Here is a 25029-nt window from a genome sequence, read left to right as displayed (position 1 = left end):
TGAGAAATCTGATTCATTCCCTTCTGAAACTTGCAGAGGTGGAGAGTGTGAATAGGAGCTGTCCATGAGCTAGGAGAAGGAGACACTTTTGCTAGGTATTCTGATTATTTATTTTGTCATTTTGCAAAATGACGTGGGTCACGTGGGTATGAGGCAATCGTTAGCCTACTTTCACTAAAACTGCTTCTACGGGGCCATAACATAAGCTACAAGGTAATGGAGCTATTTATACATTGTCATGTTTCTTTAGAAATAAATAAAGGACAAATGGGGTCTTCAAACGCCTCAGATGTAAAGTTATTCGCTGTCAAAGTGACGCCAAAATGAATGGGAGTCAATGGAAATGCTAACTCAAGTGAAGTTCTGCTACAAGATGTCAGCTCCCGCGAGGCTTCTACTTCTGGTCGAAGGATTACCCCCTTGGTTCAAGCCGCCCCCTACACTGTCCAAACGCCCTCTTTGAGAAATGCTAATGTATAATAAGGCTGTTGGCAATGTGCGACTCAATGTTCAAGTGCAATAATAATTCATACTGCCCTATACACTTGTGCAATTATTGTGATGGTACCCTTGCATTAAAGGAGCTGTATGCAAGATTGTGGCCAAAACTGGTACTGCAATCACTTTCAAATTAGGGTGTATCCCCGCCTCCCCTTGACTCGAGGTTGCCAGTTATGCTGCAGGATCCAGCAGGAATGTAGGCTGCTACAAGAAGCTTCCAATGGCAAGTGACGAGTCCTACACAGTTGTTAAGTAGTTAAATCAGAATTGTATTCATAGGTGGTTCTAATTTATCTAGCCTTCCTCTTGGTGTGTCGATCAAAACACAGGGATGGATCAGGATAGTCTGATTCAATCAAAGGGGTTTATTGAACGTTGGTCTGTGTGAGGTATGTGTGTGGTTCTACAATAAAACATAAATAAAGAAATAATCAGTATAACATGACTTGACTGTTATATCCACATAATCACACTATACATCACATTGCATCACACTATAATGCTATAATATACATAACTCAACTTTCTAACTATACAATGCAATTGTATGGCGCTGTCATTGAGTAAACATATTTGCACGTTGAAACCGAAAGTGCCCATATGAATATCACACAGCGCACTATACAGTCCTTCCATATGAACCTAACAAAGAATTAAGCATAATAACATATTAACATAAATAAACAGTTATGGAAAAGGCTGAACACATCCTCAATTGCGGTATTATATTGTGAATACAGCTCGCGAATGCACCGAGCGCGCGAACTTAATTCTCCTCACAGTGTTCATTCTGACTAACTAACGGCCAAATACCAGATTGTCATAGGAAATAAATTATATGATTAACAAGGGTTGTCTGCTGATCAAAACGGGTACTCACAATCAGGGATAGACGCACGCACACTATAACACACAAATAACGGTTCTTTCTCCCGGTCCTGTGCAAGTCTCTCTCTCTTGCGATTCATTCGGCTCCGTCAGGGCAATGATTGACAGGTACACTAAACCCCGCCTTTCCAACACATTGATGTTTTTTTTCTGTTAATTATTTATTTCGGACTTTATAACAAAGTATTTCGGATTCATATCGAGTTTTTGGGGTTTCGTTTTTGGGGTTCACATGTTTTTATATCTGCAGCTGTGGGCACTAGAGAAGAGCTGGCAACCCGAATGCTGCTGTTCTGACAATTCATGCTACCCATCGAGATTTGCTACTTACCGGTTATGCGCATGTGCAGTACTTGAATACTTGAATACCCAGGGGAAGGGAAGATGTGATGTATATGCACACTTAGCTTACTAGACCGTCTTATTCGATTGTAGTGCCGAGGAGGAGTCTTTAGCCAACAAGCCTTAAAAAGACAGGACGACACAGCCTCAGGATGCAGCCTTCCAATTGGCTTTATGCACAGCTGCACTACTTCCTGAACTTAAGCCAGCTCCTTGTTTCCTGTCTGTCATTATTGGACAAATTGATTAGTTCAGGTGTGCCTGACCTCAGTAGTCACGGCAACAATAATCAGACACACCAAAATCAAGTTCGGCCAATAATAGCAGACAGGAAACAAGGAGCTGGCTTAAGTTCAAGAAGTAGTGCAGCTGTGCATAAGGTCAATTGAGCAACTTCCAGCGTTTCTCAGAAATCGCTTACTGCACCTTTAAAACTATCCCAGTTACCCTGTTTATGGGCGTGTTTGTTGAGCTTGTGGTGCTCGTTGGTAAGTGGCGCTGTAGGTTGTATCTGATACAGGAAGGATCAGCCATTTTTAAAAACGGGACTGCGCTTTTTATTGTTTTTTAAATTAACAAGCAATTTAGACCTGTCTCTTTCAGCATAATATTAATCATCAAGATATACTATAATCGGCTCAACCGTCTCTACGTTGGCCTAAATGTTTTTCTTTTCCTGTTCGTCGTCTCATATAGCTAACAAGATCTCTGGTTCAGCAGGGTGCGGCTCAGAAAACACTCACAGAAAAGACGACTTTAATAACTCTACGATTATCTACTATCCATCACTCATCTCTACATCAACATGGAGAGCGCACTTATACGTGTTCTTTTCTTATTATTTGCAATGGGTAAGTTGTTGTTGTGTGTTTTTCTTCTTCTTCAAACATAGCTGCAGCACTTTCGTTTTCGTTTTCTACCCTGGAAACGAGCATTTTCTTTTCAATATTTTCTTATTCTTTGAATTTCAAAATGTAACAACTGTAATCACTAGCTGTAGTATGGCATCATTTGTATGCTAGTGGACAATAACAATGACTAGCCTATATGATATTTTAGTAGCCTATGCAGTCAGCTTACAACAATTTAAATAATTACAATTACTGATTAAAGCGGCAAGCAGCATTCATTGGGGTTTAAGCGGTTTAAAGCCTTTAAGCACTTGCGTAAAACGTTATATTTTATTTCGCAAACAAACACTTGGAAAACTTAGGAAACCAAAAGTAGCCTAATTTATGAAAGATCATCAGAGAATCAGATTCAGACAAGAATTATTTTGTACATAAGTTAATAATGCTTGTTGGATGGAACAAGGTGGATTGGGAAGTCTATTGCAAATTAAGAAATCAAGTAACTAAAATGAATAGGAAAAAGAAAATATTGTTTTTCAAAATTAAATATGATTGTATATAAAAACGTGGAGTATTCTCAACGATAGTCCTTTTTTTATTGATATAGGTGACTAATTTTTAACAATTTTTAAACCATATGAAATTGGAAATTATTTGAATGTTTTTTTTTTCGTAAATAAAGTTGATAAAATAAGAGAAGAAATGTTGTTTGGCAGAACCAGTTTGCTATATCTTTAATATCAGTATTGAAAAGGGATTTTTCTTTTAGCTTGGAAAGCTGCAATCTTTAGAAAAATGCAGCACTGGGTTTTAATGGTCATAATAGTCGACCAATAAGATGGCTACCAGATCTTAGCAAAGTAGCCTATTGAAAATGATAGTTTGTGAGCAAATTCAATTATTCTTTAAGGAGAATAATTTGCTCTCTCGTTTTAAGCATACATATTGAGAGAGCACAGATTGATGGCAATAACTTGGTAGGAGCAGTATTGTTAGATTTTTAACTGAGCTTCAAATCCAGACTCAAAACACATCTGTTTAGCTATGCATTTACTGAATGAGCACTGTGCCACTGTTCGTCCGACTGTTATTGTATTTTGTTTTGTTTCCTTTTTATTAAAAACTTTTTTTATTATTATTATTTTAATTCCTTCTATTTAAAGCACTTATTAATTACCATTGTGTATGAAATGTGCTATATAAATTAACTTTCCTTGCCTAAAATCGTTAGTTCCTGCAGTGCGAATATGCCAAATCCGGGTACTTTCGCCAATCATTCTAGAAACTATGTATGAAAATGTTCCTTGAGTTCCAATGAATCTAATGAATTAAATTCGATTGTTTGTTTGAGACTAAACTAAAACATATATAGCCTAATACTTCTATACTCATTTGGGTAAGTGTTATTAAGAGTGAGTTTTAAGTTTGGGTTCCTCAAATGCAAATATGTATCTGTTGTAACCATACTAAATATTTTATTTAACTTTTATATAAGTTTGTATATATTTTATATAAGTTTTAAGTATATAACTTGGTGCGTGCGTGTCTGTGTGTGTGTGTACATGATGGGCTCATGGGCACACAGAACAGTGTAGACTCAGATTTAATGCAGACTGCTGCAAATCATGCGATATTTATTACCACTGATCAGTCAACAAGACTCGTGATTTCTGAGTGTTTTTTGTTTAATTTCTGACTATTTCTGTTTGTTCTCCAGGTGTGTTTGGTGACGCAGAGAAAGTGTCAGTCATTGAGGGAGAGTCTGTCACTTTACACACTGGTGTTACTGAAATACAGAGAGATGATGATGTAGAATGGAGGTTAAATGTAAACCGCATTGCTAAAATCAGTGATAAATCCATCAGTCCTAGTGTGGCGTTCAGAGACGGAATGCAGCTGGACGAACAGACTGGAGATCTCAAGATCACAAACATCAGAACCACAGACTCTGGAGAATATAAACTAGATATCATCAGTGAAACAAGGTCCTCAGAGAAGATTTTCAGTGTCAGTGGTGAGTGTCTTTTTTTAATTTAATAATTGCTATACATAATTAACACCCTATGAACAATTTATATTTCCCACAATGTTTTGCAAAATGCAAAATGTTACTGGCAAACTGTAATTTATACAAAGAATTTCAGTTTAAAATAAGATATTTATAAATAAAATAGTTAAGAAGTTAGAAGAAAACTGACAAACAGTCCCTTTAACATTCAATATCTTCTTTATCATAAAGAAAAATAACCGATATCATATTTATTTGAATTCTATGGTAAAATTATCATATCAGTACATTCACCAGTTTTTTTTATTTTTTTTTATTTACACCAGACTTATATTTATTTAAAATACAGTAATGTTGGTAAATAGTTCATCAATCTTTGAAAAAATTATAACCTTCAAAACAGCTGTGAGAACATTTGTATTTTGTATCGTTGAGATTAATTTAGACATGTATGTCTAGAGATCATCTCATCTTGAATGTTTCAAATAATGATAACAAAGATTGTGTATTTCATTTGCTCTCAAAATGACAATAGAGTTGAACCTGGTCTAAGATGGAGGAAAAGCAGATTTCCAAATAATTAGTCAATAGTTACAGGTAGGGCTGGGCGATATATCGCACGATATCGTTATGCGCATCTAATCAGTAAAGCCGGTTCCTTGATTAGTAGTAAATCACCTTCACCTGCTTACAGATGGAAGAAATGATGCAGATATGAGTGTTAAATTAACACTCAAGAGTGTTAAAGGGGGGGTTGACTGCTTTTTTTCTTTGCATGATTGTGTTTATGGGGTGCAATATTACATGTATTCGTGGTTTTTCGTTTTTAAAAAGTCTTATTTTTCATAAACTTCACCTTTATTGTAAGCCGCGCTCTCCTCTGTCCTCGAACGAGCGGTTGACTTCCTGAGTCTATGAAAACACTCCCTCAGAAACACGTCGTGGGCTCCAGTGTGTTGTGATTGGCTAAACTGTCGCTTACATTGTCCGGAAAGTTAACGCCCATTACCTTTACAGGCACGTCATGAGCTCCGGTCCAGATGTAAATATGCATTGAACTGCAGTATCAGTTTGAGGCAGAATCAGACCGAGAAAGCGGCGATGAAGCGAGTCAAACAGAACCTCACCACACACGGCTCTTAATAAACGTTTCTGAATGATAATTTGCTACATTTTTTAACTTTATACACGTTTGTTTAACACAATAGCATCTGACTGGCATCAATAGCAACTGACTGGCTACTAATGTCATACTCAAACAGCGTTGGCAAGTTTACGTTCTTGATCAAATCGAAAATAACGTCATAAAACATATATACATGAAAAATACATTTACAACATTAGCACAATACAAAATTCATGTTTGTACGCGTTTGTCGTAGACACAAAATAGCATAACTAATAGCCTAGTGGCAATAAAGCTAGCGCTGGCATTTGAAAAAAATAAAACACAAGGCTAACGTTACGTCTGGAATTATACATGCAAATACATTTAAAATGGTTAAGTCTTAGCCTACTTACAGGTTGTGGCCCAACAACTGTGGTTTTAAAGTCGGAACTGCTTCATGTTTTAGTAACAGTTTCTTGTTGAATCCGGTGTTGAATTTGTGGAGATTCTGGAAGCTGTCTACCGTAAATGCGCAGCACAGAGAGCTAGATTACGATCGCCATTTTCAGGAACATAAATTGTATCCATTGTTGACGAAGTACACTCGACGAGCTGCTGGAGCTGCTGAAATATGGCCATGCCCTTTTCTGCATATTCTGAGGGAGTGGTTGATGTAAATGTGTGGGTTAGTGACGTACCATAACCCAGCTGTAGTCCCAATCGAGTCGTTTTTGTAGGCAATATACTTCCTGATTTTTAAAAGACGATATCTTTGCTTACACTGAACTTTCAGCGCTGCAACTTTGCAGATACTGTTCATGCACCAACAGCAACATTACACACTATTTAAAATGAAAAAAGTGAAATCGCAGTCAAGCCCCCCCTTTAAAGTTAATGAGATAATTAAGTGATTAATTTAGTGATGATTGAGCATTATTAAAGACACCTGATGATCACAAGCAGAATCACTGAAGGAGAAAATCACAAATTGTAAGTCACCGTTATGGAGATCAGTGTTTGCTTTAGTTGGGCTCTTGACACATTTATACTTTCACTTTAAATTTTGTTTGTCTGCTGTTATTGATTTATAACAGTCAAATGAACAAAGAAAAGTGTGATCTGATAGTGTTGGTTATGTTTTGACATTATCATTCTGTGATCTGGAAAATGAAACTTACTCAGATGATTTGGTTTAACTTGTTAAATTATGTTCCGTAATTAATTGTTTATAAACAATTAAAATCTCTCTGTGTTATATTCCACATATTTATAATCATCACTTCGGCAACGAACACTTTGATCACTTGATTAAAAAACAACAACAACACATTTCAGAGTCTAGAACGACTCTAATTTGACAAACGAACAAATTGAATGGCCTGAAAGTTAACTGGAGATGTTTTATTACTTTGTATTGGTACATCCGTGCCGCGAAGATGTTTTAAAAAGTGGTGGCCGGGAGAATATCAAACTTAGCAAAAAAGTGTTGATGTGCATCAATGTGAACGCCCCCTCATCAGCCTCCGCTGGCACCGGCTCTGAGTCAAATAAAATACAATAAACCTTCAAATAAATATTACATTTAAAAAAAACAATCAGAAATGTCACCCAATTTTCTAATACTATTATTTGATGACAACAATACATTTGGAAAACAAAATACAGCGATTTCTGTTTTTTTTTTGTTTTTTTTTACAAAAAACCAAGCTGCACCCTTTTTTAAATTTCATCTTTCATTCCGAAATAGAATAATGAATGAACGATAAAGTCAACGCATTCTCATCCTTTAGCGTCATATGTGACGCTATATGCAAAAACGGCGCTATACTACACACATGGCACCCTTTATCATTAATATAACACGCGCTGTGATGGTTAGGTTTAGGTGTGGGATAGGGTAGGGTAGTCTCATATTATGCTAAAGGATTTATGACGACTTGGGTTCGCGTGTTATATTAACGATAAAGGGTGCCATGTGCGTAGTATAGCGCCGTTTTTGCATATAGCGTCACATATGACGCTTAAGGATGAGAACGGGCTCAAAAAGTACACGGACCGTCTTTACCAAGGTACGACCAAAGTACGTTTTAACCGTTTGTTTGGTTTTTTTTGGTATAATTAACAAAGGAAAAAAACAGGCCATTTTTCCGTTTTTTTTATTTATTTTTATTTTGACCTGAAACGAAAAACCAACATTCAATTTTTTTTTTAATAAAAAAAAAAATGAAATTCAGCGCAATGTCGTTTTCCATTATTACTGACAAAACAAATTTATTTCTCCTTATTTCCTTTCATTGGTTGGTGGGACATTATCAACCCCTCGCTTCTGATTGGATAGTGTTCTCCATCGGTTATGTCTGTGCTTCAGGCTACATTTCAAAATTAAGGTTCTCCCAAATAATTTCCATTACTGCTGTGGAGCTCCCTCTTTGCCTTAAGTTTATGCAATGTCTCTACAAAAATACACACTTGGATAAGTTTATTAATGAATACTAATTAAATAATGCAATAAATCCCCATCATGATTAAGAGATTAACAGTTTATGAGAGGAGGCGATTCAACAGTTTGATCAGTTTGGAGCATGTAGCCTAGTTTGTGTTGTTAAACTGTAATGAATTAAACAAAGGTGTTTCTGTTATTTAGCCTCACAGATTAAGGTTTATTTTAGTAAATGCTGTGGACAGTAACATGTTCTCAATATTATAAAGATCGATGCCATCGAACTACGGCAAGCACACGAAAAGTATTGACAGTAAATGACCAGCAGGTGTCGCACTGCACCTCCGTCAGCTGTGATCACCTGGAGCCACTTGAGAAAACAGTTCCACTGAGTTGATCCTGCAGTGTATAAAGATTCATCACACCTGGGGCCTGTTTCAATAAGGAGGTTCAACCAACTCTGAGTTAAAGCTTGAACTCAGAGTTGACTTACCCTGAGATGGGAAACTCCCGAGTTTTCAGTTACAGAACAGCTGAAATGAGTTAGTTCAATCAACTCTGAGTTGACTGACTCTGAGTTAAGCGCGTGCACCACAGCTATAAAAAGCCATTATCAATGGAGCGCAGATATTACGAGTCACCATGGCAACAGCGCCAGACAAAAAGAGGTGTTTGGTATAATTAATTACCAAGTAATCTAAATATTGTAATTTAATTAAAGGGATTACTCTTAATTCTTCTTTAATTTAAAATAAAATATGATGCAATTACATTAAATAGGCTACTGCATAAACTATAGACCAATTCAGTATAAAACAATAGTGGATTTAGCATACATTTTTAAAAGGTATATTTTTATATAACCTTCTCCCTCTACACACTTTGATCAATTCAAGAATAATTCATGCAATTGTATATTGTTAATTTGAAAGCATTAAAAGTGCAGTTTCTTGTCTCTCCTCCTTGTATTAATCAAGTGGTTGAGGTTAATAGATTTAGTAATATGTAGACCAATACTTTCTAGAGATAGTAATTATTACATTAATCTAACTACACCGTTGAAGATGTCATTTGTTGTTAATAATTCATAACTATTTTAGAGTAACTGTTATAATATCAGAGGTGAAACTGGAAGAATGTTATTCAACCTAAAGTAGTCTACTATTACTTTGATACATTTTTACTTAAGTAAAAGTAAAAATACCAGTCTAAAAAATCTACTCAAGTAAAAAGTAGTTAATTTAAAACATGAGTAAAAGTTGCTGAGTAACTTGTTTAACAGCGGGGGTGGGGTGGGGGACTCCCCCATGTGGGGTTGTAACGTATGAGAGTTTCACAGTATGAGAACCTTCTCAGAAAATATCACGGTTTATGGTATTAAACAATTGTTAAATATATAAACTGCATTATTAAATTACGGTTATTAATTTCATCAGTTAAAATGACAGTTAAATAAATTAAACATTTGTTCAATAAAACATAATATCAACTAACTTCAATAATTGATTATGATTATGATTGACATCTTATTTTTTATCATGAATAACTTATTAAATTTTATTACAATTTTTTCAATGATTTAATAGAAATATATTATCCAAAACAGTGGTAATCAAATAAAAGTTTAGCAAATGTTTTAATCCTTTTATTTTTTGGCAAAGTGCTGCAAAACAGATTTAGTCAATTAAACCATGGACAAACAATATATATATATTCCTTAAAGAATGTGTAAATACATTTTAGTGTTGGTGTTTAAACAGCACTTCCTCTTTAAAAAAGGGGAGGAGACCGCAAGAAACTCTGGGTTTACTAAAGAAAACCTGCTCCCGACCAGGTTAGGTTCACAGAGTAAGTTACCATGGTAACTGACTCTGAGTATAAGTTACCTCTCTTTCAGAAACAGGATTGACTTACTCTGCTTTCTCGGGTTTGATATACCCCCCTTTCTGTAACGGAAAACCCAGAGTTTCCCTCATTTCAGGGTTAACATACTCAGAGTTTTCACTTAACCTCCTTTCTGAAACAGGCCCCTGATGTGGTGTTGTTAGGCTTACACTGTTTTTGTTGGGGCGCATTACTATGACATCGTGCGCATTTACGCACGAGGCACAACAGCGTAACTTCACTGATTATTTAAATCTGACAGGATCGGTCGGGATCTATATTAACTGATGTGCTGTGTTCTTTACACATCCAAAAGGTCTCTCACACACAGTCCAAGTTCATACAGAGAAACTGTTTGGAGTAAAGCAGCCGTCCCTCTGATCAGTCCTGACTCCTGAGCTCAGAGCGGGTCAATAATTTCAGAAGCTAAAAGTGGAGTTCTAGTTCCTCTGCCCTGTCATGTCAAGTTAATTACTTCAGCTTTTTTATTTTTTACAGTTTAAACACCCCCAAATATTTGTTGTGACTTTATTGGGCACATGACGTTTAAAATGACCGACAGCAGTCTCTCTGATCACGAAGTAAATCGTTAAAACACTCACACATCAATAAAACACAAAATAAAGAAACCAGTGTGGGAGAGATATGAGATATTAACGCAGCACAACGAGGATCCAGACTTTTCATTAGAGATAGTGTCTTAACAGACTGATAACACTACAGAGCAACAGAGTAGCCTAACAGAGGCTTCATGATCAGACGTGGTTTTTATATCACGTCCACATTATGCTCTCTGCTGTGAGTCTGCAATTCAATTAGTCAATTGTTTATTTTCATAAAGCACCATTCATGGCTATCATAATAGCAATGCGCCAAAGCACAAGCACACCTGGCTTCACAAGGGAGATGACACTGATATTGGTGCATCCTACGACCCTTTTGAACCGTTCGCCCGTTTTTTTTTCTGCCGTCAAACTAGCAAAATTGGAGTTGGATACGCCCCAAACGCAACTGAACTCAAATCTTTATTCACAGGAGGACTCTGTGTATATAAAGATTTGCCCCTTCACCATTTTTCATCTTTGACGCACTGGCATGTGGGTTCTCCATCGTGATAATATGCACATTCACAGAGGGGATTCAGAAGTCTAATGCGGTTGCTATGTTTATACCAACCCGTTCTCACTCCCAAGTCGTGACATATGTGTGTGCCGCACCAGGGATCCCTTTTCGGTCCCAGTTCGATGTAGTGTGGGAAGCCCTGCAGCGTCAGTTTTGTTTCCTAAACCCAACCAAGTATTTTCTGAGCCTAAACCCAACCAAACTGCAACGTTTCATTATTTTTTTTATCCTTTTAATGTTAATTTGCGTTTCAGATCTGGGCAACAGTAAGCTTAATACTAAATGTGATAACTAGACCATATAAGGTAGAATGAATCTGCAAACACTGCAGAATAACACTAAGCATGTTTCATCAAGTGGCCGCAGGTGGCGGCATTTTTTTTTCCCCCAGGATGGTAAGGGGAAGGTACCGTCTTTTTCGCCGCTCTCCTCCGATTGGTTATTTGATTTGTGTGTGTGTGTGTGTGTGTGTTGGCTTGGTTAAGTTTAGAAGTAGGGTTAGTGTGTGTGTGTGTGTGTGTGTTGGCTTGGTTAAGTTTAGAAGTAGGGTTAGTGTGTGTGTGTGTGTGTGTGTGTGTGTGTGTGTGTGTGTGTGTGTGTCTGTCTGTGTTGGGTAGGTTTAGGAGTAGTGTGTGTGTTGTGTAGGTTTAGGTGTGTGTGTGTTGGGTTTAGGAGTAGGGTCAAAACAGACTAGCAGACAGCCTGCCATGAACGTGAGATGACGTTTCGTGGCCAAATCAAACAACCAATCGGAGGAGAGCCCTTCTACCAAATCAGAGGCGAAAAAGGCGGGACCTTCCCCCACCATCCTGGGGGGAAAAAAATATCGCCCCTAGGGGATCCATGTAAAATAAATTTGTGTGCTTGCTGTTTTTAGAGCTAGGTTTTAGCTCTAAGAAGTTATTGGAATGATATTTTAATGTAGTTAAAAAAAATTAAAAAAATAAAACATAAAAATAAGCATAATTTACATAGAAAATATGGTACTTTTTGAAGTAAATAAATTAAAAAAATACCCCCCCCCCCAACACCATAAATGGATAGAAAAAACTTTATCGAAGACAGTGATATAACATTTATAATAAATAAAAATTAGGATCACACCTGAGTCCTCTGTGCCAACATTTGTCCACAATTACAGGATTAAGGATTATAAAGTGAATACGGTTTGAGGGCTACAGAAAGAGAAGAAACAAGACAAAAAAAAACACAAAAACTACAACTGACTTCAGCCACAGTCTTAGATGAAATCCACTAAAGAGAAAAGACATTAAATCTGTGAAGATCTCGGCAGAGGAGGATTAAACAACTCCACAAACAACATAACCAGCTTACTAACCAGACTGACTTTATTTGTACTGATACAGATATCTATAAGCATTTATTGAGAATTAACTGAGGTTAGATGTTGTATTGAAAGTGTTTAATTTGAAGACAAAATGAGTTTGCTTTCTTCTTTTAAGACCGTTATGTAAGGCAATAGTTCCCATGGGTGCCGTAACAACTGGCAAGGGTTGCCACAGAATCTCAGCTTTTTCTCCAACTTAAACAGCCTAAAATTACTATCCTGCCATATAATATCAAAACCGCAACATATGAGCATGTCCAAACGAATAAACCCTAAATAAGTGTCGCAGACACATGTAGCCTACCCCATTAAAAGGCCCGCGACACAGTCCCATGCACAGATATTTTAGTTTCCTTTAAGTCATAAGTTCAGAAAACAAAGCAAATGAGAAATTAAAGAAAAAATATATTGGAGTTGTTACTATTCCAATGATTCCCACTTAAAGTAATTGGTTCAAATCACTGAAACAATTGTCATAAAATACCCTTTTCTGTTAACAATGAGTTGACATTTTGAACATTCCTGTTCACCTTTATTTATTTTTTGAAGATCTGAATTGTTCTTTTCCGTGCGGCTATAAAATAAACAAAATGATATTCAAACTCACACAGACGCTTTTAACATTAAATATATTTTATAGAACGTCTTGTCTGGTTAGGACACAGTGTTTGGCCTATCTCAGTTGTGATGCATTCATAATAAATAATGTTGCTGTTTATGCTTAAAGGAGGATTTCACCCATTTCAACATTAATCTTTATTGAAAGTGGATCATATATGTAGTCGAAATTTTTGAATTTGGTGCCCTCTTGACTGAGAAAAGACCCGAGGGGCGCATTTGTATGTAAGACAACAAGTCCCACAATGCACCGCATTGCACAGCTCCGCAAGCCACACCCACTAATCAGGAATAGCGCAAACAGAGTCTGGGTAATGGAATTCACTCTTCTGTCTACAACGCTAACATTAGCTGTCACCAGAGTTTGAAATTCATTTCACACAAAATGTCTAGTTAGCTGTGGCGAGCAGGACGATCGAGAGCGAGGGATGTAAGAGGACGGTGCGCTGCGCGAGGTGATAAAGAAAGACACCTGTGAGACGCGCCGGTCTCGTGTGTCTCACGGAGGAGCGAAAGCATAAAACAGGGAGCGACGACGGCAGATCGAGAGAGAAACAGGCCTGATTGTATGATGTTTCGTTTCTGTTGTGTGTAACGTTACAGCAGTCGTCAATGAGGGCCTGCTGGATTATACTTTTGTTTTGTATTTTTTCATTTTACTATTAAAATCTTTAAATGTTCCTCGGTTCCCGCCTCCTTTCCACAACAAACCCCGTTAACGTTATATTGGCAAACTCATTAGTGAATTACACTGAGCGTTTATACTCTTTCTAATGAAATATGACTTCCTGCTTATCGTGATGCAAAATGACGATGACAACGCAAAATGACGATGCAAAATGACGATGATTATCGTGACGCAAAATGACGCAAAATGACTTCCTGCTTATCGTGACGCAAAATGACGATTTTTTACGTCACGATAAGCAGGAAGTAAAACACTTAAATCCTTATTTCTCCCATCTCAGGGGAAAATAAGGGACTAAACCGACCATTCAAAAATATGACTGGGTTTCTAAAGATACAAAGCTTAATGCAAATGGGTGAAGTGAACCTTTAATTTGTTGTTTGCTCATCTAGATTTAATTGAATATATGGGTCAAAATCACTATAAAGTGCCTTTGGTGTCCTCATCAGAATCACTCAGTTATTGTGATCATAATGCAAAATAATGAAATACTGAGGTTATATGATAAATCAACAAACATTTACACACTATAGAAGTACAATGATAAATCTCTTGAAATGTGTTTTTCCTCATTTTATACCATTTTCTTTGATTGGATGTAGCCATGTGACTTGGGCATGTCCCACACACTGCTCAGCTAACTTCAGTGAGTGTAAAAAGTGGATAATTGACAACATTTTAATAAATTCGATAATGTATATGCTATTTTCATAATTCTATGAAACATACGTATGTATGTATGTTTAGTTTAACTGATTTGGGGTGCCGTGGGGAAAAAACGTTACTTGGCGTCATGCTTTCAAAACGTTTGGGAACCACTGATGTAAGGAACAGCTATCAACTATCAAAAGAACAACAGACTGATGTATTCCTCTGACTGAATCTCTTTCTCTTTCTTCTTCAGTTGTGTCTGGTGATGATGAAGTGAAGTCAGTGTCAGTGATGGTGGGAGATTCAGTCACTCTGAACTCTGGTACTATTATACAGAGAGATGATGTGATAGAGTGGAGGTTTGGAGATCTAAATCTAAACACTCCTATAGCTGAAATCAATAGAAAGACTGGCATCTTCTCCAAATCTGATGGTCCTGATGGGAGATTCAGAGACAGACTGGAGCTGGACTATACGACTGGATCTCTGATCATCTGGAAAATTGAAATCAAACACTCTGGATTTTATGAAGCTGGTATTAGGAAAAGCAGCAGCGGATACACCATATATAAGTCATACAACGTGACTGCCAGTGGTGAGTTATCAACTCTTTTATAGTAATAATAAATCCCAGCACCCTAGAATAGCTTAAATGAACATTTATTTGCACAAAAATAAGGCTAAGAAATATGTATGTGGGAGTTTAGTTTAGTTTTCCTCAAACACTTGATGATTATACTGAAGTGATGTTCAGAATCGAGTGCTTAATGTCATACATCATTTGGTGAATTAAGTGAAAAGTGGAGATCTGAATCATTCTTCATCAGTTCACAAACACCAGTGAAAGTGTGTCCTTACTTGCTAATCTCTTTGGATAAAAGCGGCCCTTTACAGACTAATTAAAATTAACATTATTGTACAAGACTTGATTATTATACATTTGTTAACTGAAATTATTAACTGTTAAACTTTAAGCATGCATCTAAAACTATACCATGCCATTTTTTATTATTAAAAAAAGAATAAAAATATTATTAATTAGAGAGTGCAAAAAAAAAAAAAAATTAAACAGAACCAGATTCATATTTACTGTTTTAGCTATACAGTGTGTGCACAATTATTAGACATGATGATTTTTTTTTTATCATAATTTTTTCAGGCACATTTAACTTATTCCAAACCATATTTATCTTTACTACCAATAATTTTGTATTTGATCATTTATATAATTGTTAATGTAGGCTGGATTTTTTTTCCCCCCCCAACACCTTATATTCAGGTGTGCATAATTATTAGGCATGTTACGTTCCAGCCCCCAAAAAGGGAGGGGAACCTGATAACCCTCTGCTCAGACCCACAAATGCCAGCAAAAGAGGAATGGAGTCGTGGTGCGAGAAAAGGAAACAAATTCCAAATACCGTACAAACAGTGTTTTTATTTTTGTCACGGTAATAATGTAAATGATAAACAAATTTAAGGGAGAAAGGGGAGAGCTGGACAAACCAAAGAAAAGAAATAAACAAAAATACCCCACCCCTAACCTACACTAATTATACACATCACCTATCTGGCACACGATCAAGGCGCCCTAACCAAAATTACAGATGGTGGTCCACCCAGGTCTAACTGGTGTTTATAGACAGAGAAGTATGCCTACGGGTGATGTATACCCCGGGGTAGCTCTAAATCTACTCCCCCAACTCCCTATAAAACAAAGAACAAGAAAAGAGAAGTTAACACAAATAATAATAATAATAATTCACAAAGAACAAACTCAGTCCTGCTGCTCAAGTTCCAAAAGTGGAACACAAAGCTAGTGTTACTAGCTAACAAATCAGATTACAACATTATCAAAAGTATTATCAAATGTTCCAATCCTACTCTCAAAATAGACAACAAAAAAAAGTTATCTACAACTCACAATGTTTCCCAAAAAGGGATACCAACCACATCAACAGCAGGAACCGAGTGCAAAGCCCAGAGCAGAGAATGAACAGATCCAAAACTAGGCTTTTTAAAGAGCCCAGCCAGCTGCAGCCACTGACGAGTAGGAGGAGTTCCAAGATCCAATCAGCCGTTGAACCACCAATCAGTTGCTGGAATGGTTACAGAAGCCATCTTACCTGTAAGAAGAAAAACACAAGAACCACAAGCAATGCCAGAAAAGAAAATCACTATAATACGTACCCAGTTCTCTGGGGACGTAACAAGGCACATTTTCTTTTACAGATAAAATAAGCCCAAAAAAACAGACTAAATCAAAAGACTGAAAAAGTCAAAAATTATGAAATGCCCATGAGAAGGATGCAAGACAATGCAGTTAAGGCATGACTATTGGACCGTGAAATGCTCATTGGGTCAAAAGCACCTACCATAAAGTCATAACGTGACTCAATCATAACGTGTTATAATGATTATGAATATTTGGATCAGTTAATCTTTGATTAACTTCATGTAGCTGCATTAACATTACAACCAATTACCCAGTTCATCCTGTGAACCCTCAATATTGGTTATTAATTGATTAATATAAATGAACATTTCCGGGGCATGGGAAATGTCTTTCTTGTACAGTACTATTCAGAGCCTATAGCCAAAAATCTATGATTAGTGACTGGATATGAGCTTGATCAATCAATATCTCTTATCTCCTCAATTATGAATGTGGTGAAATGCTGTGTAATAAGTGGTATGACTGTAGCTGTTATACCATATTTCTTAAATGTCCGTCCAGTTTCAACAAACAGCTGCTCCCTCCGTGTAAGCGTTGCGTTTAAAGAGATAATAAAATATTTAGACTTCGATCAAAATTTTGTTTCTAATTATTTACTTGTGTGTCAAGTAGCCGTGTAATAAACAGGATTACATTTACATTACATTTATTCATTTAGCTGATGCTTTTAGTCAAAGTGATTTACAATTGCTATATATGTCAGAGGTCGCACACCTCTGGAGCAACTAGGGGTTAAGTGTCTTGCTCAGGGACACATTGGTGTCTCACAGTGGATTTGAACCCGAGTCTCTCACACCAAAGGCATGTGTCTTATCCACTGCTCCTTCACCATCCCACTGGATAATGTACATCCAGCCGGTTGTTCTCTCAAAATAAACCCCTTCACGCTGATGCAAGACTTCCTGTCTGGGGTTTATTCTCAGATAACAACCTATAGAGAGCCTAAGTCCCGCCCCCACGCTTCCGGCTCATGGGACCTTATTTTGGAAAAAATATGAAAGGTAGTCAATGGCGAGAGACAACTTATCTTTTTATTCCGTCTGAACTGTGCCCTCAATTACACATATGATGTTTGTCAATTTAAAAGATAATTCTGAAAGTCAAAAACGTCGCAGTTTGTCATAAAACAGAAGAGTAACATTTAGTTTTATGTGAAAATCGCTCTATGAACTACATCTCCCAGAAGCGAAACGAGATCCGCTGCCCATGTGTGTGCAGTCTGGTACAAAACACTCAGGTATGACGGTGTAGCGTTACGATTATAACGTAAGACTGTAGAAACAATGACAGACGTTAGCTTCAGTAAAGTTAGCTTCATTCATTGAGAGAAAATGTGCGCCTTTGGGGTTTGTAGTCTTTGTAATTACGTATTTTCACAGTCTTATACCTCAACGGTTTTACATCAAACTGCGACTTTCTTTACTTTTAAATGTATATTTTAAATTGACAAACATCATATGTGTAATTCAGGGCACAATTCAAACCAGATCAAAATATTTCTTGTCTCTCGCCATTGACTACCATTCAATATTTTTCCGAAATAAGGTCCCATGGTGGTCCACCGGAAGGGGAGGGAATTATCTCTACTTATGTATTAACTAACAACAACTAAACATGAGCTTGATGCTGTATTCATGTTAACAAACGTTTGAATTTAGTAATGTATTAGTAAACGTTGAAATACTCAAATTAATAAAAGCTGTAGAACTAATGTTCATTCTTAGTTCATGTTAACTAATGAAACCTTATTGTAAAGTGTTTCTGATTTATTCTTGCTTGTAGATGAAGAAACATCTGCACTTTTTCTTTTCCGCGACCTTCCTGATAACATTTTATCATTTTTAATCTGCTGTAAACAATCAATCAGCGAGCTTAAATACTGAATCATTATTTTTCATTATATTTATTATTATTTTTGATTAGACATTTTTACAGGTATTAATAAAATTATATATTTTTATTAATAGTAAATGGAGGCCCCCCCACACACATACGTTGCAAGCCACTTGGAGTGTTTAGTATTCAATAAACTTATGTTTCCTTCTATCATTTCATCATGAACATGTTTCTCTTTTTAATTTTCTGTCCCAGGAAATGTCCTATTAGACTTAAATGTGCCTTTTTGACTAGTGAAGGTTTGTTGTAGTAATTAAACTCTGATTTACTTGAGCTTTATTATTGTGAGATGTGTTAACTGACTTTCTGTAGGCATGCTCTGAGTGTGTGTTTGTCAATGATCTTCATGTGTTTGTATTACAGGGGAAATTAAGTCAGCACTATCAGTGTTAGTGGGAGAACCTGTCACTCTAAACTCTGGTCTAACTGACATACAGAGAGTAGATTTAATGCAGTGGATGTTTGGACACTCTCAAATAGCTGAAATAAGTAAAAAAAGCGGTCGATTCTCCACATCTGTTGTTCCTGATGGGAGATTCAGAGACAGACTGAAACTGGATCGTCAGAATGGATCTCTGAACATCACAGACACCACATACACAGACTCTGGACTCTATGAACTGAAGATCAGCAGCATCAGACACACTATATACAGGAGAATCGCTGTTTCTGTCACTTGTGAGTCGATCGTTTCTGCCAATATGTAGATGATCCTGTTGTTGATGAGCTCTGAGAAAAACCCTTTAGTTAAATAAAGACAGCACAAGTTAGCACTACTTTAAACTGAATTTAAATAGTTAAAAATAAACTCTGTGTCTTGAACTGTTTAAGATTTTGCTGCAAAAGACTAAGATATTATTTGAATATTATAATTTTAACTGACAATGTCTCAACATTTTATTAATTTTAGTTGTATTTAAATGATTGATAACATTGATAAAATTCATTACTCTGATGATCAAACCAAAATCGCAAGTATTTCTGTTTTCTCTCATTTTTAATACAAGTATTTATAATTTTCTCAGACTCCTAACTAAGAAAATAAAATGCCAGAGCTCATGATATCTGAAGTAAATGCTTTAACACTGTTGTCATGTGTCTGAAGGTTTTTAAACGGGTTAATCTGAATTACTGTTCAATGAATATCTTCATTGAGATCAGTCGTGTGTTCACATCAAACACCGGCAGTAAAACAGAAATACAGAAGATGAACAGTGAAAAGGAGAATCATGATCTCTGAAATTACTCATTTATGATTCATCTTTTACAGAATCAGATTCATATTTAAGTAGATCAGACTGACAGATTCACTCACACTGATGACTCTCTCTTTATCATCACAGATCCAGGTCTGTCTGCAGGAGCTAAAGCAGGGATCGTTATTGTTGTTCTGCTGGCGTGTGTAGCTGCTGGAGCTGCTGGTGTTCAGTTTTACTATCGCCGCAAGATCTCTAAACTAATAGCATGTGAGTATTACAGCTGATAAAGTAAGAGAAACTGAGCTTTATGATACAGTAGAGATTAAAGTGTAAAATGTTTGTTCATAATCATGTTTACACTTTACATTTGTGTGTGTGTGTGTGTGTGCGTGTGTTGTGTTGTAGTTTTCTCATAAAAGCAGTGTTAGAAAGAAACATCATTAATACACAGATATTAAAGAGCACTGACCTGTGGGTTTGTTTTAGTTAATGAAGGGCTATGAATGTATTTTTATATAACTATTTCATAGTAATAATAATAATTATAATAATACATTTTATTTGTAATGTGCCTTTCTCAGACTCAAAGCGCTACAGTACAGAACAAAACAATCAAACATGAGGATAAAAATAATACAACAAAAATAAATTGAAAGCTTGACTATAATGATGTGTCTTACGAAGTTTCTTAAAACAATCCAGAGAGTCAGCATCACTAATAGTTGTAGGTAATGTGCTCCATAACTTTGGTGCGTTGTAGGAAAAGGCCCTTCTCCCCACGGTTTTTAATTTACAATGAGGCTGACACAGAGAGAGAGAGAGCAGAGCGGAGAGAGCGAGCAGGAGTGGATGGAGTAACTAAATCACAGGTGTAATCTGGACCAACCCATGTACTGCTCTACAGGTTAAAAGCAGAATCTTAAAATCATTACGTAGCTGAACTGGAAGCCAATGCAGTTGCTGAAGCACAGGTGTAATGTGATGGCGTGAGGATGTATGAATCAAGACACGTGCGGCCGAGTTTTGAATATATTGTAACCTCCCAAGAGAGAAATACAGTAATCAAGCCTTGTTGTGATGAAGGCATGGATAAGCCTCTGTGCATCAGGCCTACAGAGAAATGGACTAACACGTGCAATGTTCCTCGGATGGAAAAAAGCAACTTTCATTATGGTTTTAAAATGTGAATTAAAAGTTAACTGGGCATCAAAAATCACACCCAAGTTACGCACCTGGCCAGAACGGGACAATTGGGTATTGTCAACTGGAAGTTTGAAATCCTTACATTTACTGACATTAATTGGAGTGCCACACTTTTTAAAATGCATGAAGTTTTCTTTATTTATAACCAGCTTTAACAACAGACTTCTGTGCAACGTCCACATTCAGATCGCTGAGTAGACTTGTGTGTCAATCATTACTGATCTGATCCTGACTGCTTTCACTCAGGTTCTGTGAACGCTTCATCTGGTCAAGGTCAAAGGTTAAGCCAGCTCAGAGTAGTTTATGATGCTTTTCATACCAAAGAGATGGGAACTCTTAATAGAGAAGTTATAGATGTATTTAAATGATAGGAAATACATAGCAATATCTTTGAGTGTCACAGATGCTAAAATAATAAACAACGTATTAAACAAAACCTGTGATTAAAATCAGAAACTGACTACCCAACATGAAACACATTTACACATTTAGCAGATACTTTTATTTAAAACAAAAATCACTTCATTAAGGATGAATACAACACAAAACACACAGATAAAACACAGGCTATGAATAATGTTGAAGTATTTCAGATAATGTGTTAGTTTATATAGTGACTGTGCTTCAGGGTTTAATGATCAGTCATTGAGTGTCAGATGTGGAGTGAATGATCATGTTGATTTTATTCCTTTCTGCTTTTATTGTTTTTCTTCCCCAGCTAATGTCTGTTCTGTGTTTCTCTGTTTCTGTTTGCTGATGTGAAGGGGCTTATGAAACGATTGTGCTGTCAGTGATGGAGGAAGAACCTCTCACTCTGATCCCTGGTGATGATAAAGTACAGAAAGATTGGGAAATACAGTGGATATTTAGAGGCTGTTGTATTGCTGAAAGGGAAAGCGGTGCTGATAGTTTCACTGTACATGATGATCTTCCTGATGGGAGTTTTAAAGGCAGACTGGAGCTGGATCCTCAGACTGGATCTCTGACCATCAAAGACACCAGAAACGCAGACTCTGGAGAATATCAACTACAGATCAACAGATCGGGAAATATTTTAATAAAGAGGTTCCGTGTTTCTGTCTTTGGTGAGTAACTCAAATATTTAGGTAATAATGATTTTATTTTAAATCAGATGAATTTATTAAATGAAGGACTATGGGTTTTATTTGCTTAAATTGTATTATATGCACAGTCTTCAGCACAACTATTGAAGCATAATGTGATCTATAATGCTGTATATATAGGCAGTGTTTCATTTCAAATCAGTTTTAAATCAAATGAGTATTGATTAATGTTATAATTATTTTGCACTAAACCAGATCCATGCGTTGTGTGTTTGTGTGTCACTGAAGACCTCCATGACTATCTGACAGTGAAACATTCAGTGACGGCACATTATTAATCATAAACACATTATAGCTCAAGAAAATCATTCAATCAAATCTCATCAGTCTTTTTATTGAAAGTAAAAATGATCAGCAGTTTCTCAAGCTCACCACTATAAATATATAAAGTGTAGAGTTAATCGGGATAAAACCATTATTACTGGAACAATAAGAAGAGAAAACAAAGAGGAATGTAAAACAAACCACAATCAAACATGATATTCAATAAAAATGATATTGTTTCCTGGCATGAACACAATTAAACACTGATGTCAACACATGAATCAGAGAATATGATTGGTCCAACACACACGCATCACAACACGCATAAGAATTAGGGCCGTTTGACTTTTTTTTAAATAGATTTTTACTACCATTCAGTTGTGTATATATAATGAGAAATTACATTACTTTTATTTATAAAATGAGTACATTTTAGGTTTTTGGGTATGAAGGAATTGATCCATGTTGTTTTTCCTACTGTTTTCTTGTTCTCTGTTTTCTGTTCTCTGTTTCTCTGTATGTGTAGATAAGACACATGAAATAGTGAACAAGCGAGTGAAGGAGGGAGAATCTGTCAAACTGGAGACTGATGTTACTGCTGACATAGAGGATGGACAGATCCAGTGGCTGTTTGGATACACTCCGTTAGTTATAATCACTAGAGAGACTAAGAAATTCTCACCATTTGGTGATGAAATATTCAAAGACAGACTGAAGCTGGATCATCAGACCGTATCACTGACCATCAATAAGATCAGACCCTCAGATGCTGGGATTTATGTGCTATACATAATTGGAACAGAAACAATGAAAACTACTTTATTCAGGATCAAAGTCAGTGAGTAAATCAAATATTTCAGTATAATAATAATCTTATTTTAGATCAACCCTGTCAGACATTTAGATGAAAGACTGAGTTGTGTGATGACACTCTGATTTCTGTCACTGTGTGTGTATAATTGTACATGATTGTGTTATATTAAGAAATCTAAATGCAAATAATACATTCAAAGTCAACTCATCCTTACTATAAATATATAAGCAAAGCTTTTCTTTTAACATGATCTGTCTCGTGTGTTAGTTTCAGATCCCACTGATTTCAGAAATAAACCAGAGGAGAATGTGCCTTTGAAGAGAAGAGATGTTCCCTGACTCCAGACTGTGACATCATCAACATTCAAAGTCAATAAAAATCAGATTTCTCCTGATGTGAGTCTCTAAACCCCCTATGAAGAAGATCTAGCTGTGTGTGTGTGTGTGTGTGTGTGTGTGTGTGTGTGTGTGTGTGTGTGTGTGTGTGTGTGTGTGTGTGTGTGTGTGTGTGTGTGTGTGTGTGTGTGTGTGTGTGTGTGTGTGTGTGTGTGTGTGTGTGTGTGTGTGTGTGTGATGTTGAGCTGCAGTTTAACAACAGTTGAACATACAGACATATTTCATGTTCTTCATACTGATCTTTAGACTAACTCTCATCTTTATTTCATCCTCTAATGTAAATCTAATCAAAATCTCACGTGTCAAGCCTGTTACTCATTGCATATAATACATTCTGGATAAACCAGTTTGTGTTTCTGCATCTATTAGCCAAATATCTGATGAGAAATATCATGGATAGACTATATCAGAAGAATGTGTGTGTGTGCTGAACCAGTATTTCTCAGACTAATGTGTGTGTTTTATATATCAAGCATGTTTAATCCTGAGCTTTAGATACTTTAACAGTCTCTTCACTTCTAGAAGTTTCTAGAAACAGTTTAACTGAAGCTGTTTCAGTGTTTGTTCATCTCTGAGTGAAACTCTGTGCCGCTGTTATTGCAGAAATGATCTGCACATTTATGTTACTCAAGTATTATTGCCTTATATTTACTTATATTATAATCTCTCTTTTTTATCATACATAATTGCACTTATTTTGTATAATTTTTTATGTTGTATAATCTGAAGTGAATCTGCCCATCTGTGTCTCTCAGATCAGATGTGAATGTGAATTTGTAAACTCTGATATTCTGTTGTGTGAAATTATTGATTTCTGATTGTTCTTTTATTTCATTTTATTAGAGAAGCTTCAGCTTGAATCTTTTGTATTTGCTGATTTGAGCCGGACGCACAAGCGTTCACTTCATGCTGTTACTGAATAAAACAATATAAATAAACCACAAAAAACAAAATGTTGAGTCTATTGTCTGGTTTATGCTCATCCTGATCCTCACAAACTAAAATTGGGAAAACACTTAAAACACCATTTTGGTTTTTCAGACCAAAGTCAAACTTGTGTGTAAAGGAATAATAAAGTTGCTTGGAATAAAAACAATTGACTAATACAATCTCAAACAAATGACACTGACAATAAAGAAAAACATTTTAAAAAAGTTATTAGTTATTAATATTACTTTTAAGAAAACTTAAAGCACTGCTTAAATTAGAATTACACTATCAACTTCCATTATTTAGTTTGAAGTAGATTTATACTGTAGTAATTACTTCTCAATTTGTGAGTTGTGTGTGAAGGTGAAGTAAAAGAACATTTTTAGCCGCTTTTTTCTTACTTTTTTCAACGTTCTTTAATTGCAGAAAATGAGTTGTATCGACGCTCCTCCACTAGATGGCGCTCCGTGTCTGTCATCGTAGTTAATTCACCAGTCGCTCTGTTTGATCCTCCGCCTGATA

At 36.2% G+C, this 25029-nt stretch overlaps 1 protein-coding gene across 1 annotated transcript; it reads left to right on the top strand.

Annotated features, from left to right (window-relative positions):
* Nucleotides 1–2213: 2213 nt before the first annotated feature.
* Nucleotides 2214–24530, top strand: LOC120486758 (uncharacterized). The gene is made up of 8 exons (XM_089120777.1): nt 2214–2582; nt 4300–4596; nt 14703–15044; nt 18942–19256; nt 19922–20044; nt 21745–22065; nt 22895–23206; nt 23450–24530. Exons 1-8 carry the CDS (start codon nt 2537–2539, stop codon nt 23518–23520), a joined length of 1827 nt encoding a protein of 608 aa, XP_088976903.1. The 5' UTR covers nt 2214–2536; the 3' UTR covers nt 23521–24530.
* Nucleotides 24531–25029: the final 499 nt, after the last annotated feature.

This window comes from Pimephales promelas, chromosome 2 (genome assembly GCF_988280905.1).
Source record: "Pimephales promelas chromosome 2, fPimPro1.hap1.1, whole genome shotgun sequence".
Taxonomy (NCBI): Eukaryota; Metazoa; Chordata; class Actinopteri; order Cypriniformes; family Leuciscidae; genus Pimephales; species Pimephales promelas.
This window is presented reverse-complemented; position numbering and strand designations above follow the sequence as displayed.